The 15,005-nt window shown below is 45.4% G+C and overlaps 1 protein-coding gene across 2 annotated transcripts in view; it reads left to right on the forward strand.

The window, feature by feature from the left end:
- LOC138966881 (protein patched homolog 1-like) overlaps window positions 1-15,005 on the forward strand; it is a 78,283-nt gene that overhangs the window by 39,717 nt on the left and 23,561 nt on the right. Inside the window, exons 13-22 of one of the 2 annotated variants that reach the window (XM_070339265.1) lie at window positions 331-578; window positions 1,131-1,366; window positions 1,742-1,902; window positions 4,615-4,788; window positions 5,264-5,551; window positions 6,073-6,244; window positions 6,654-6,742; window positions 7,382-7,573; window positions 7,790-7,927; window positions 9,214-9,356. In XM_070339265.1, coding sequence (XP_070195366.1) covers window positions 331-578; window positions 1,131-1,366; window positions 1,742-1,902; window positions 4,615-4,788; window positions 5,264-5,551; window positions 6,073-6,244; window positions 6,654-6,742; window positions 7,382-7,573; window positions 7,790-7,927; window positions 9,214-9,356 — 1,841 coding nt within the window. The remainder of the gene's footprint in view (window positions 1-330; window positions 579-1,130; window positions 1,367-1,741; window positions 1,903-4,614; window positions 4,789-5,263; window positions 5,552-6,072; window positions 6,245-6,653; window positions 6,743-7,381; window positions 7,574-7,789; window positions 7,928-9,213; window positions 9,357-15,005) is intronic. The other variant, XM_070339266.1, reaches the window with a different exon arrangement.

The raw sequence follows: 15,005 nt of genomic DNA on the forward strand, positions 1-15,005 counted from the left end.
ATTGTATTGTATTGTATTGTATTGCATGACTTAGTTATTATTTTCCTTATCCTGGTTGACACGATTTGTTCAAAATTCCAAATATTTTGCAGAATACAGTGCCACATAATAGAATAATAATAATAATAATAATAATAATAATAATAATAATAATAATAATAATAATTCGAGAATTTATAACGCGCACATATCTTACCACAAGGCGACTCAAGGCGCACTCATACACATTCTTTCGCATTAACAACTCATAACATATGTAATTGTCACAAGCTAATCTTGCTCATCTTTAAGAACAAAGTAACAATTCTGCTCCTCGTTTTCTCCCTCCAGCAGGAGTTGTCTGGCGAGGTGCTGAAGCGGACAGGGGTGACGGTGCTACTGACCTCGCTGACCAACATGCTAGCCTTCTTCACGGCGGCCATCATCCCCATCCCCGCCCTGCGCGCCTTCTCCCTGCAGGCCGGGCTGCTCGTGCTCTTCAACATGGGCTCTGTGCTCATCGTCTTCCCCGCCATCGTCAGCCTTGACCTTGTCAGGCGCGACGACAACCGTATCGACGTGCTGTGCTGCTTCCAGAGGTGTGTTGCACTGACGTCAGGTCGTACAGCTTGCGGTGTTGGTTGCAGGAGTGTTTTGTTAAAGACTGTACATTTTTGGAACACCATGGTCGTGTTTCACTTTCATTGTCAGCAATTCCTGGATAGAACCAATACTAGTGCTAACTGGTCGAAGTCTACTCTTTAAAAAAAAATTGTTATACATGTCCGAGTGAATTATAAAGTTTTGTTGTTGTCTTCGAGTGTCTCTCTTTTTTTGCTCCTTGTCCTTTCTCTGTCTTGTTCTCTGGTACATTTCTGTGTCTACCTGTTTGTTTATCTTTTCCCCTGTGTGTCGATGTGAGTCTGACTGCTGTCCGTCTCGTTTGGATTGTGTGTGCATGAACAGTGTTACCAGTGTCTTTCTCTGTTTATCTGTCTGCTCGATCTATGCTCATTGAACCTATGAACTCTGTCAGTCTTACGCCTTTTAAATGTGGACAAAAACAAACTTACATTAACGACAAACCGAGTTGATATATGACATCATGGTTCATGGAATGATCTCTTCATTTATTTCTGATTTTATTTTAGCGCTGGCCCATCCAATCAGGTGTTAGAACTGCAGCACCAGTCCCGGGAAGACTCTCAGCACGAGAATTCCCCACCCCCCTCCTATACCCCTCCCCCCTCCTACTCCGCCTCCTATTCCTCCGTCCCCTTGCATCAAACCGTCACACATACGTCATCGGACGGCTCAGGGACAGTGACGTCATTAGCGGAATCTGACGGCCGATATGTGCGGCGTGGGACCAGAGAAGGTTCTGCAGGTGAGGAACACTCTTTTCATTTGTTGTTGTTTGTTGGTTTGTGTGTCTTGGTTAAGGATTTTATGGATTGTACAATTTGACTGCCCTCAGTTCTTCTGCCTTTTCTGTGGTTGTAAAGGCCTTAGAATGTGAAGAGTCAATCATCCACCCAAACGACAACAAACTGAGTTTCAATACCTCTTTGCTTGCGTGTGTGTGTGTGTGTGTGTGTGTGTGTGTGTGTGTGTGTGTGTGTGTGTGTGTGTGTGTGAGAGAGAGAGAGAGAGAGAGGGGGGGGGGCTGTCTCCGTAGCACAGTTCGAGTCGCTTGGCAACTAGCGACATATGATGGACTCCGCGCATCCGAAATACTGCATGACGTTTGTTACGTGCACAGGTGGCGTATCCACGACGTCATCACAACAGTGTCTGACGCCAGAGGACGGTCTGACGTGTGGCGACCACTGTGCTCACGCCAGGAAGGAGTGTATGACGGTATCTCTCACCTGCTTTGCGCTCAGGCTCTACACCTTTCTTCTCGAGCACACGTTTGTCAAGGTAACAGACTTTTCTTTTATCTTCGTTGTACTGTATTGTTTTTGTGGTAGCTGTTTACCTACTCCTTTCTTCTCAAACACACATTACACATTTTGTCAAAGTAATGACATGTTTTTAACTCATGTTCGTTGTGACTGTATTTGAAACTCGGTCCTTTTTTCTTGTTGTCAAAATCGTTTGTCGTAGAGGTTAGACGTCGGAGAGAACACCTTTGTTCTGGCTGCTAGAACGGCAACAACGACAACAAAAGCAACAAAACATCAACAACAATGACAACAACAGCTTTTTATCCATTTAAAAACAAAGTTATTTAGTCGAGGTTGTTTAAAGAAATGAGCAGTCCGTGAATGACAGTATTATATTAAAATATGGAACGGTTCATGGATTTATTTTTTACAAAAGGTTGACTGAATCTTAAAATAGAGAGTCAGCTGATTAGTCAGTCGGCTTACATGTGTCGTTGCCTTTGAAATCGTAGTTTGTGTTTTTGCTTTAAAACGATTTTGTTTTGTTTTGTTATGATGATCGCTGGATGTCAAGTTTAATTATTCAGAGCTAGCTAATGTAGAGCTTTAAGAGGGTGTTAAATTTCATGATTTGGGGTCATTTCCACGAGAAATATTGCTGCTCCAGGGAATAACTCGCACTTAGTAAAATGAATAATAAAATTGTAAAAGAACTTTAAGAAACACCGTTTATATTAGATATTGAAAGCAAAGATACAGTTTCGTTATTTGCATGTTTATGGCCACATGAATGAAATGACGAGTATGTGTCAGGCAGGATGGCGTGTTGCACGTGATTGCTAAAACATGTTATTAAGAACAAGTCGAAAGATTGGGGGAGGGGGGGGGGAGGTTGGAGCGGGGGGAGGGTAATGGTGGGAGAAGGTTTTTTTTCCTCGGAGACGCGTTTTTTCCCTCATTTCCTATGATGGTTCCCATATGTGATTTCAATTTCGTCCTGTCCACCAACGTACCTTTCTTGACACCCTCCCCCCCCTTCCCCCCCACAACCTTCCATCCTTGTTCCCTCTTTGCAACGGACACTCAATGCTCGGCCAAGCACCACCATAGACCATCGTCCACTAAACACTATCAGTATTTACCAGGTTGTTACGTACTTGCTCTTCCCGGGTGGCTGACGAGATTTGGGGTAGGAAAAGGAGAAGTGTGTGTGGTGAGGATGGGGGTGGTGAGGGTGGGTGGGGGATAAGAGGGTGAATGGTGGGGTGGGTTGGGGTTGGGGTTGAGTTTTGAGGGGCCAGTGCTAGCGGCCGGGTGGCAGTTTGATGATGTCAGGTAGTGTGTCGGAGCCGCGCTGTCTGGCGTATTGTGCGGCGGGGTGTTTATTGACATTCTTGGTAGTAAAAAGCGGGTGGCAGTGGCTCGCCTGCGTGTGACATTCTGCACCCCATTGGCTTGGAGCCCTCGCCGGCTCGCTTCTCGCTGTCCCTTTCACTGTCACTGTCTACCCCTGTCTCTCGCTGTCTCTGCTCCTCCACGCTGCTGGTCTAGCACTCCGGGTAGAAAGCCACCCGGGTTGCCAGATCTCGGCATCGTTAACTTCGCTTTGGAATTAAAAAGAAGGGGTGGGCGGAGGTACAAAAAAAGAAATACATTTTATGCAGGAAACGCTTTTCATTTCGCCCCCGCCACTTTTTCCTGGTTAGATTTTATCATTAGTTTTTATTTTGTTTCATGACTATCATTGTGTTCAAGCACATAGAAAGTGGAAAATCAGAAGGGGGGGGGGGTTAGGGTAGCGCCAATTATGGGCAAACATTACTCTAAAATTTGATGAGCTCATCGAACAGGTAATAAGCAAAAACATAGTAGAAAGGGCCTAGGGGAACATCTTTTTTGTTTTTGTTTAAGACAAAACCATGCAAGCAAGAATAAAGCACAAACTAGCCCAGCTGGACCCTGAATTGGAAAGCAAAGTGTAGGAAAACGTTCATCGAAAACTGCGAATTTTTTTTTTTTTTTAAAGTCGACAGATCAAACCTTTTTTTGAAGACAAGAGGAAGCAAACAAGCTGCAGGAAGCACAAACCAGCCCAGCTGGATGCAGAAGGGGGCAAACAGTGGAGGAAAACGTTTTCCTTAAACTTGATCGGCTCATCAGATACCTTTTGATCAGAGATCAGAGCTGAGGTCGTGCCCCCCTCAGCCTTTTGATACTTTGCCTCGTTGGAAGACACGATTGTTGTTGCAGGTGGGGAGAGAAGGGGGTGTGGGAGGAAGGTGGAAGGAAACGAGAAACAGACAACGAAGAGAGAGAGAGAGAGAGAGAGAGAGAGAGAGAGAGAGAGAGAGAGAGAGAGAGAGAGAGAGAGAGAGAGAGAGAGAGAGAGAGGGGGGGTGGGGGGGGGGGGGGGGTGGGGTGAGCGAGAGAATCATCCGAGAGCGGGATGAATAGGGTGGAAACAGTAGAATTGGGAAGGTGGTGCACACTGTACAGAGATACCTTTTGGTCCTTGGAATTTTTAAAATGTTAGTTATATTGGGGCAATGGGAGTTGGGTTGAAGGAGGAGTGAGCTGGAGGGAGAGTGACAGAAAGAGGATGAGAGAGAGAGAGAATCATACGAGAAGCAGCCGGACAGACAGAAAAGGAAAACAGAGACGTGGACTCCAGCAGTCAGGGGAGAAGACCAAAAAACAACAGCCGTACACACTGAAGTCATTGACGTGGTGGTGGTTGTTGTTGCAGGTGACGGTGGTGGTCTCCTTCGTCGTCTTGTTGATTGTGGGTGCCTGGGGGGTGGCGCAGGTTCGCGACGGCCTTGACCTGACAGACATCGTGCCCAGAGACACCCCCGAGTTCAGCTTTCTTGAAGCCCAGGCTCAGTACTTTGGCTTCTACAGCGTGTACGCCGTTACAAAGGTAAGGAAAAGGAATAGCCATTGAACACGTTTCCTGTCCCATTTGTGTGTCTCTATGTAGTCTCTGTCTCTTTTTATTTTGCTGTTTACTGTCTGTCTGTCGGTGTGTTTGTGTGTGTCTGTCTCTTCGGCTGTCTCTCTTTTATTTTCTCTGCGTCTCTGGTGTATCCTTGTACTCTGTCACTTTGTGTCCTCTCCCCCCCCCCCCCCCACCTTCTCTTTGTCACTATGTTAACTCTCTCTTTTGCCGCTTTGTGGTTCCAAACTCTTTGTTACTAGATATACACCTTTTCTCTCTCTTTCACATTCTTTCTTTCTCTCTCCTCTTCTTTGTCTCTGCCGCTCTCTGTCATTCTTGAATTCCCTGGCTTTCTCGGTCATTCTTTCTCTCTGCCTCTCTCTTGTCTTCCCACCTTGAAATTGCACTCATACGTCACCTCTCTAATCCTTCTGCATCTCTACCGCTCGTTCTCCAGAAAGACTTTGACTACCCAAGGAACCAGAAGCTGTTGCACGAATACAACCACGCCTTCCAGCGAGTGGATCGCATCAGCAAGCACCAGGACGGCTCCGTGCCCACATTCTGGCTTGAGATCTTCCGGACTTGGCTGAAGAACCTCCAGCGGTCCTTTGACCGGGACGTGGCCCGCGGTATCATCACGAAGGACGGCTGGAACTACACGCACGCCTCGGATGACGGCATCCTGGCCTACAAGCTGCTGGCTCAGACTGGGGACAGCGATCGCTTCTATGAAAAGAGCAAGGTGAGACTCACTCTTCTCACCATACTCCAGATATAGCCCCCTTGGAAGTGACGTCACATACCACAGTGGCACGTAACAGACCTCGGTCATTCTGCCATAAGTGCAGGTGGCTGATTACACCTAAACACGCACACACCTGGGTAGCGCGACTCTTGGTGCTGCTAGCTTTCCACTGGGAGGAAGCGACCCGAATTTCCCAGCATTGGGATAATAAATGAACTGAAAATGAAATACTGAAAGAAGAGTGAAAAGCATTCAAATCCATTCAGTGTGACGGGTTGAACATAATCGTAGGAGAAACATCGTGTAGACAGAATCATATTATGACAAGCTAGAATCCTATACTGATACCAGCGTTTTACAGTCAAGCTCACACAGAATTGAAATCGTTTTTGCTTCTAGATGATGACCAGTCGCCTAGATGATAATGACGTACAAACAAAGTTGAGATAGAATGCTAAACTGATACAAGCATTTTACCATCAAGCTTACAGAGAATCGAAATCGTTTGTTGCTTCCAGGTGATGACCAGTCGCCTTGTTGATAGTAACGGGATCATCAACCCGGACGCGTTCTACAACTACCTCTCTGCCTGGTACACCAACGACGCCATAGCTTACTCCGCCTCCATGGGCAACATCCACCCCCTGCCCCACGACTGGCTGCACGACCCACAGGACAACGACTTTAAGGGTGAGTTTCCGCAGTTTTTTAGCCATGGCTTTTTGTTCAGGGGCCTGACGTTCCAGCCAGAGCAAAGAGGATTTTGTGTGTGTGTGTGTGTGTGTGTGTGTATGTGTGTGTGTGTGTGTGTGTGTGTGCGGCATGATTTTCAGATAAGTATTCAGTTAAAGCTGAGTTCATTTTTTTTGCCCCTTGACTCACACCCGCTGAACCCAAATTCAGAGGTGAGCAAATTGAGTTTGACAGTCATTCCTGGTAATGGGTTTCAGGAAGCGCTGATGTTCAGTCTTAATGATGGACTTTTAGTACTGTGTATTCTTTCGTTGAATGAATGTAGCCTGTCCTTTGTATTTTTCTGGCAGGCCATGGTATTTTTTGGTATCTGATTTGTGTGTTTTTGTATGTTTGATGTTTGCAGTTCTGAAGTCGAGGCCGATTGAGTACGCCCAGATCCCATTTTTCTTGACCAACCTGAACAACACGGAGGAGATTATCAGCACTGTCAAGGTCAGTATATTGTGGTAGTGAAGTGGATGATGTCTTTTCTTTAAGGAGACAGAAACATCGACCGGTTTATTGTTGTTATGTCCACCATTACGAAAATGTGTGTAATTTAGTATTGTTCTGGTCACGTGATATAAGCATTTGCTTGAGTGCGTGTCCTAGCTGTGTGTTTGGAACTGTTCATGCGAAAAAATTCTGAATAAAATTTTGTTTAAACCAAACATCGACCGGGGGTTGCAATACCAATATCAGCATCTGTTCATTTGTGAATTGAGATGTGAAAACCAGAGAACTTTAACTCGTGTCTCAAAGATTGTATTTTACATCAAGATTACGTTTCTGAAATGGATGTTGTATTTTATTTCAAGATTAGAAGAAATTTTTTTTTTATAGAAAGTTCGATTGGCAAAACAAAACATTAGAATGTTGATCTATCGAATCTTAAAAGATGACAACGAAGATAAACAACAGAGAGACAGTGATGATGGACAGATGAACCATCGTGCTTATCTTCAGATGTTGACTTTGCCTCTTCCAAAATGGCAGGAAGCAAAACGACCTGCAATAGCTAGATTAGGTATTTGAACGGGTTGTGTCCATGATAGCCACCCAGACCGTTAAATGTGTCTCTTTGTCTCACAGGACTTCCGTGCAGTGTGCGATGAGTTCGTGGACCGTGGGCTGCCCAACTACCCCAGCGGCTACCCGTTCACCTACTGGGAGCAGTACATCAACCTGAGGTTCTACCTGATGCTGGCCCTCCTGTGTGTGCTGACCACTACCTTTCTGGTCCTCACCATCACCCTCATGAACCCCTGGCTGGCCGCTGTCGTGGTCAGTTGGATTTAGTCAAACATTGTTAATTTCCACATATGACATTCATGGGAGAAGTTAACTTGGATTCCGTATGCTTGAAGTGGAAGTGCAAAATAACATTGTTGTGGGTGTTGCAGGTGTTACATAGGATAAGTTAATTTGGACTCCAAATGCTTAAAAGTAGAAAAGTAGCACTGAGTTGGATGTAAATGACATTGTTGTTGCGTGTTGCAGGTGTTAGTGCTGGCCATGATCCTGGTGGAGCTGTTTGGCTTCATGGGCATCGTGGGCATCAAGCTGAGTGCCGTGCCCGCTGTCATCCTCATCATGACTGTGGGCATCGGTGTCGAGTTCACGCTGCACGTGGCTGTGGTGAGTCGTACTCTCATTGTTGATGTGTAGGGGAGAGCGGGGTTGGTTGTCACGCATTGGACGATGTCCTAGCTCGGACCATTTGGCCAATGGATATGAAGCAGAAGCAAAGTGGAGTGTTTTTACATTTAGTCAAGTTTTGACTGAATGTTTTAACGTAGAGGGGGACTCGAGACGAGGGTCGTGGTGTATGTGTGTGTGTGTCTGTCTGTCTGTCTGTCTGTGCGTGTGTATTTGTGTAGAGCGATTCAGACCAAACTACTGAACCGATCTTTATGAAATTTGACATGAGAGTTCCTGGGAAGGACATCCCCGGACGTTTTGTTCTTCTTTTTCGATAAATACCTTTGATGACGTCATATCCGGCTTTTTGTAAAAGTTGAGGCGGCACTGTCACACCCTCATTTTTCAATCAAATTGATTGAAATTTTGGCCAAGCAATCTTCGATGAAGGCCGGACTTCGGTATTGCATTTCAGCTTGGTGGCTTAAAAATTAATTTATGACTTTGGTCATTAAAAATCTGAAAATTGTAAAAAAAAAAAAAAACAATTTAAAACGATCCAACGATCTTATTTTTCATCATTTTCTGAAGAAGAAGACTGCGAACGCCAAGAAGAAGAAGATCATTTTCTGATTCCAAAAACATATAAATATGTTATATTCGGATTAAAAACAAGCTCTGAAAATTAAAAATATAAAAATTATTATTAAAATAAAATTTTCGAAATCGATTTAAAAACAATTTCATCTTATTCCTTGTGGGTTCCTGATTCCAAAAACATATAGATGTGATATGTTTGGATTAAAAACACGCTCAGAAAGTTAAAAAGAATAGAGATAAAGAAAAGCGTGCTATCCTTCTCAGCGCAACTACTACCCCGCTCTTCTTGTCAATTTCACTGCCTTTGCATCGAGCGGTGGACTGACGATGCTACGAGTATACGCTCTTGCTGTAAAAATGCAGTGAGTTCAGTTTCATTCTGTTAGTTCGACAGCTTGACTAAATGTTGTAATTTCGCTTTACGCGACTTGTTTGTTTTTTAAATTGTATCGTCTCTTCAGCTGATATTGCTATTGGAGACCGATGCAAGTTTGTTTCTTTCCTCTGTCGTAGAAAGAAAAGTGTAACTGTAAGAGAAAAGTTTGATTTTGTTTCTTGCATCTAGCATTATGGGTGACCTCTTTATGTTTTAATTTACGGCAACGTTTTTAAATATCTTTTGTGTGGTCCATCTTTAATGTCTTCCCATTTTTATCGAGGCATTTTCTCCGCCTTTTCCTCAGGGTTTTGTGACGTCCATTGGCAGTCGGAACCGTCGGGTGATGATGGCCACTGAACACACGTTCGCCCCAGTAGTGCACGGAGCTACCTCCACTTTCCTTGGGATTATCATGCTGGTCAGCACAGAGTTCGACTTCATCATCAAGTGAGTTGGAGTTTGATTGTGATATATTGTCTCTTTGTCACGTGAAGACTGTACGTCTTGTGTTTGTCTGTTCGGTGGAAACGTTGCGTCTTGTCTTTGTGCGTTTGTTTGTTCTTTGAAGACTTTGCCTCTGTCTGGCTGTGCTTTATGTTGTTTTATGAGTTAGTTCAAAGCGAATGAAAGGAGGGTGATGAGGGTTATGTAGGAAGGGAGGAGACCTGGTTATGTTTTGTAGTGTGTCTTTGTGATACTGCGTCATGATTTGTTTCACATCTTTAGCCTTAGTTTTTTTCCCCATTGAGTTGTATACATTTTTGTTGTTGCCGTTTGTGTGTATGTGTGTGTGTTGTGTGGTGTTAGTTATTGTGGTGGTAATTAATCTGTGTTTTTTACCATTAACTTGGTGGCTCTTTCTGTAGTGTTGTTGGTTATGTGGGTGGTTGTGAGACGAAAGCGAGGTATCTTGATGTCACTATTCTCTTCTGACGTAAATTGGCCCGTTGCAGTAAAATGATTTTCCCATTTCTATTCTGTGGGTGGGCCAGACTGAATAGCGCTCTTGGGTGCACAGACAATATATGCCTGCCCTTATTCCCCCCTTCTCATAACCGTGCCACACACATGCAAACACCGCAAAATATCTCCAATATCACCCCTCCCTCAATCGAGAAACCATCAACAACAAAAAAAGGTACAAAAGTAGAGAGTACAACAGATAGCAGCTTCTGATATACCGGTATATCGTCTCGTTATCGTCTACTATTTGTATTCCTAGTGGTTGATATTCAAGAGGTATCCCGCACTATAGGCTGGAGTAGGCGTATCGATGGTGACCTAGTTCTTGTCAAGGGTGTGTGTGTGTTAGCGCGACGTCATACTGCACGTGCGTCTTGCTTCAATCTCACACTCTTTCTTTCTCTCATTTTCAACCCCGCCCCTCTCACTCTCTCTCACTCTTACTCTCTCTCTCTCTTACTCTCTCTCTTACTCTCTCTCTTACTCTCTCTCTCTCTCTTAACATTTTCTCTCTTAACATTTTCTCTCTTAACATTTTCTCTCAACATTTTCTCTCTTTCCCGCCATCTTCCTCTCCATCTCACCACACCTCTATCTGTCTGTCTGTCTCTGTCTCTCTCTCGCTCTCTCTCGCTCTCTCTCTCTCTCTCGCTCTCTCTCTCTCTCTCTCTCTCTCTCTCTCTCTCTCTCTCTCTCTCTCTCTCTCTCTCTCTCTCTCTCTCTCCCTCTCTCTCTCTCCCCCTTTCTCACTTTCAGTCCTTTTCTTCATTCAGTGTAGCCTACACCTCACTTTAGACCCACTCATTCTGAGTTGAAGAAAGTGATATCGATAAATGAGTAAACCTTGTCATTTTGGTAAAAAGTAAGTCCTGACTTAAAGAGAAATAATGTTGAATCAATGGAGTCATTTTGATTACCGGGAGTTAATTGGAATTACACTAGGTTACATTTTTCGGACAGACAAATGATTCGGAAATCCTTCTTCAGTTTTCCCGATGCCAGGTCGAAGTTAGTGTTTATGTCGGTTGCGACGGAAAAGGAACTGGATGTTAAATAGGTTTAGATGAAACAAGTGAAGGTAGTGGCGCGTGCTTGTTTGAGTTGGTGTCACTGTCCTGATTGCTTGCTTTCCTTGCGAGTTGGCTTACCTCGTGCCAGTCGCTTCTGCAAGAGGCTTTTAGCTCTCTATTTCTGTCTGTCTGTCTGTCTGTCTGTGTCTCTCTCAGTCTGTCTCTCTCTGTCTCTGTCTCTCTCTATCCCTCCTTCATTCCCCCCTTCCCCGATCTGTGTACGGGCCGATGGCTTCACAGTAAACTTTGTTTGTGTGTGTGTGTCTCTCTCTCTCTCTCTCTCTCTCTCTCTCTCTCTCTCTCTCTCTCTGGGTGCGTACTCACTTAGATGCGTGCGCATTTTGTGCGAGATTCTGTGTAAACTATCTATCTGCCTGCGTCTGTGCATCTGTTTGTGCGCGCACGCTAACTGATGGACCGTTAGTGCGTGTGCGAAAGTACTGCAGATACTGGATTCTCCTGCCACACTCTCGTGTTAGTGTACCTGTGTGCTATGTATGTACGCACGTGCATCTGCGCGCTCCTTTTTTTTATGTACTCCTACACCTTCTCGCTAAGACCGCAGTTTTTATTGAAATGAGAGGGGGAATTGGCACCTGAATTGAGTCGTTAAAAGGTGGCCTCAGCACAGCCTCAAAAGAGCTTGGGGAGGGAGGGGGGAAGGAATTTTCAGAGAGAACTACTGTCGAGGGGGAGGTTTTGCGGTGTAGAAAGTCGGGATAAGGCACATCTGTCAGTGGGTTATTTTTAGGCCCAGAAAGCAGTCTTGCGGTGGCTTGCTCGCTCCCAAAACCTTTTCTTCTTGTGGTTTTTCTTCCAGGCACAAATAGCAGGGTGGCCCGTTCAGCCAGGTCGTGATGGAGCTTTACCGTTTTACCTTGTCTGATAACGTTTTACTGTTGGGGAGGGGGGGGGGGACGGGGGGCTAGAGGGTGTTGATGGTGACGAGGAAGTTGGGGTGGAAGGGGGGGGGTAGAATTGTTCTTAGTAACATATATAATTAGTATTTTTTTCTCTCCCTCTACCTGTTCCCTTCATCAGGGGGCGGAAGGGGGTGGGGTGGAGGGGGCCAGGGCGTAGCAGAGAGTGAACCATCCACACCTAGTTTATCGTTATCTGAAATGGGTACTTTTGATATAATATACCTTCCCCACCCCACTCCTACGCCTTTTTTTCTCTCCAAATGCCTCGTTTCTTCTGTCTGACATCAAAAAGCAATTAGCCGGTGATTATCACATCCGTCGATATGTTGATAAGTCTTTGAATTGATGCAGAATGGGAAGAAGCAGAATGTGTATGTGTGTGTGTGTGTGTGTGGGGGGGGGGGTTTCGGGGGGGGGGGGGGGAGACGTTGTTTGGAGTTGTATCCTTTGGCGCAAGTTATCGGGAAGTATTTTTGTTTTATTAATCGCTAAGTGGCTCTACCTCCCAAGTCTTCTGCCTCCCACGGCGAGCCGTAATTAGACAACGTTTAACACTTAGCGGTGCGAAAACTGAGATTGATGCGAGAAAAAAAATGCGCTTGCTGCCTTTTTCATGTATTGGTTATTGGTGGCTTTATACCTCTCCACCGCATTCCTCCTACCTGATGCCACCATTTAAATGGAATTTATAACCTCTAACGTGATTTATTAGGAGGATATAATGTATGTGTTATTGAGGGAAAGGATTGCCCTCAGAATGCCTTTTAAATAGAATTGCTTCATGTCTGGGCTTGGCGCGTAGTGTTTACCTCAGTTGGGGTGGCAAGTGTTACGGTGCAAATGAAGTGGGCTCAGTTCGATGGGCATAAGGGTGCTTTCATCAGGTTTACAAAAATGTCTGTCTCCCCCCCCCCCCTCTCTATCTCTGTCTCTCTTTCACTCTCTCTCTCTTTCACCCTCTCTCTCTCTCTCTCTCTCTCTCTCTCTCTCTCTCTCTCCCCCCCCTCTTAAATCATACCACCCAGTCCGTCTGCCCCCACCCCCTCTCACCAAACCCCAAACCACCCACGTGAACAGATGCCATCTGACATCAGATTGCAATTAACGTGTGTTTTGCACCTTCTAGTCTCTTCCCATCTTCGTTAGCCATCTTCCCTTCCCCTGACATCCAAATGCAATTTCGCCTGTGTTGTGCTTTCTCTTCTTTAAACAGCTGGGCCGCAAAGTTTTGTAGCTCACAATCAAGACGGCTTCAACATTTCTTTTTTCACCCACACTTACCGTAATGGATTTTCTTGTAGTTTTTTTTGTGGATTTTTTTTCTCTCCCCTCGCTTCAGGTCTCTCTGTTCTGTCTGTCTTCGGAACCCTTTTAGTTTTTGCTTACCTTTGCTGTGCCGAGTTGTGCTGCGCTTGTCTCTATCTCATTTGTGAAGCGTAAACATTTTGGTCGCAAGATTTTCTTCCCCCCTCCGAGCTTTCGTCTCTCGCGAGAGTCGAGACTTGGTTCGCTCTTGTAAGAGGGGAGGGGGGGGGGGGGGGGCTGGGCAGTTGTAATGTCTGGCGGGAAGCACACGGTCAGTTAGCCATTACATAACGAGGCAACTGAAAGGTCTTCACCTTCAATCATCCACCTATATACACCTGGATCAAGCCAGGGAAGAAAACACAGAAAAGGGTGGCACGAGATATCACAAAACAAAAGTTGATGCCCGAGTTGAGAACCAAGCCCTGTCTCTTGGCGGAGGTGCAGTGTGGGCTGCACTGGGAGGGAATGGTGCAGCAGGGAGAATGTTCCTTCACCAGCAGCCAAGGCTAGTTAGCCACCTTCACCCTTCCGCCACACACGGCGAATAGTCAGCCAAGCGTGGAGGAGCAGGGCTGCTGGCATGCACATGTATCTGCGTGTATGTATGCATCCCTTGTCTTTTAAAGCCACCTTCCTTTCCGTGTAGACAATGTGTGTGTGTGTGTGTGTGTGTGTGTGTGTGTGTGTGTGTGTGTGTGTGTGCGCGTTCGTGCGTGCGAGCAAGCGTGCGTGCGTGTGTGTGTGTGTGCGTCTCCTCTTTAAAAGCACCTATCAAAAACTTGTGGTAATGTAGATGATCGTTTACACAAGAAACAAAGTATCTTAAACACAACATCTTCTTGCATATTTTCGGTATGTGGATGCTCTAATCAAATATTAAAATAAAAATTGGACAGTTGGTTGTTGATGTGTACCGTCTCTTCAACCTACGTGACTAAGCGAGACGGAAGCCTGGTCAGATGAGATCTGTGTGTACACGGGAAGGACAGTGCCTTTAACCCTGCGCCTTGTTGCAGACTTCCCTCTGCATACACCTGATTTATCTCTTGTCTAATTCGGCCCACCTTCGCGAACTCATCAGGCCTATTAGCCTCGCCTTTGCCCTGGCATCCGTTCGTGCCAACAACCACCTTCGCCATCCCCCACCTTGCCCGGTATTCCCTTCTTCTTGGCGCCCGTGTTACATCATCACAGGCCTAGTTATCAGTGTATACATGTATGCTTCTATCACAAAAACTTCCTCATGTTCCGCTCTGACTGTCTGGCTCTATCGCTCCCCCACATGCAGCAATACCTACCTCAATTTCACCTCCTCGGCCACACACACACACACAATCACACACACACGCACACAATCACACACACAATCACACACTGACCTGCTTTTTTTTAATAATTAATTTATACATGTATATCAATGTTTGTCAAAAAATGTTCGACAAGATTCTCCAGCACATCAGCACAGACCTACAAATGATTGCTTCAGATTTCATCAAGACTGTTCTTAGCCGCATACACTCTCGTTATCTTGTCAGAGCACAAATACTCGACCTTCTTTTAATTTTCTTTCTTTACTTCTTCAGCTTTTTTTTCTCTCTCATTCCAAGAAACAACCTCCCACTCCTCTCTACCCCTCTCCCCCCTTCCCCATCTCCACCCCAAGGCTCATTCCATACCACACACACATCCTGTGTCCTAAAAATTCTCCCCCTGCCCGAAGAATCAACAAAAAAGTTTATGAGCCATGTGCCCAGGGGAGGTAATGCGAAGTAAGGGAGGCAATAAGACAATCAGCCTCCAGAGGGAGCCACGAGTATCGGGGTCTGCGATCA

This window comes from Littorina saxatilis, linkage group LG5, assembly GCF_037325665.1.
Source record: "Littorina saxatilis isolate snail1 linkage group LG5, US_GU_Lsax_2.0, whole genome shotgun sequence".
NCBI lineage: Eukaryota > Metazoa > Mollusca > Gastropoda > Littorinimorpha > Littorinidae > Littorina > Littorina saxatilis.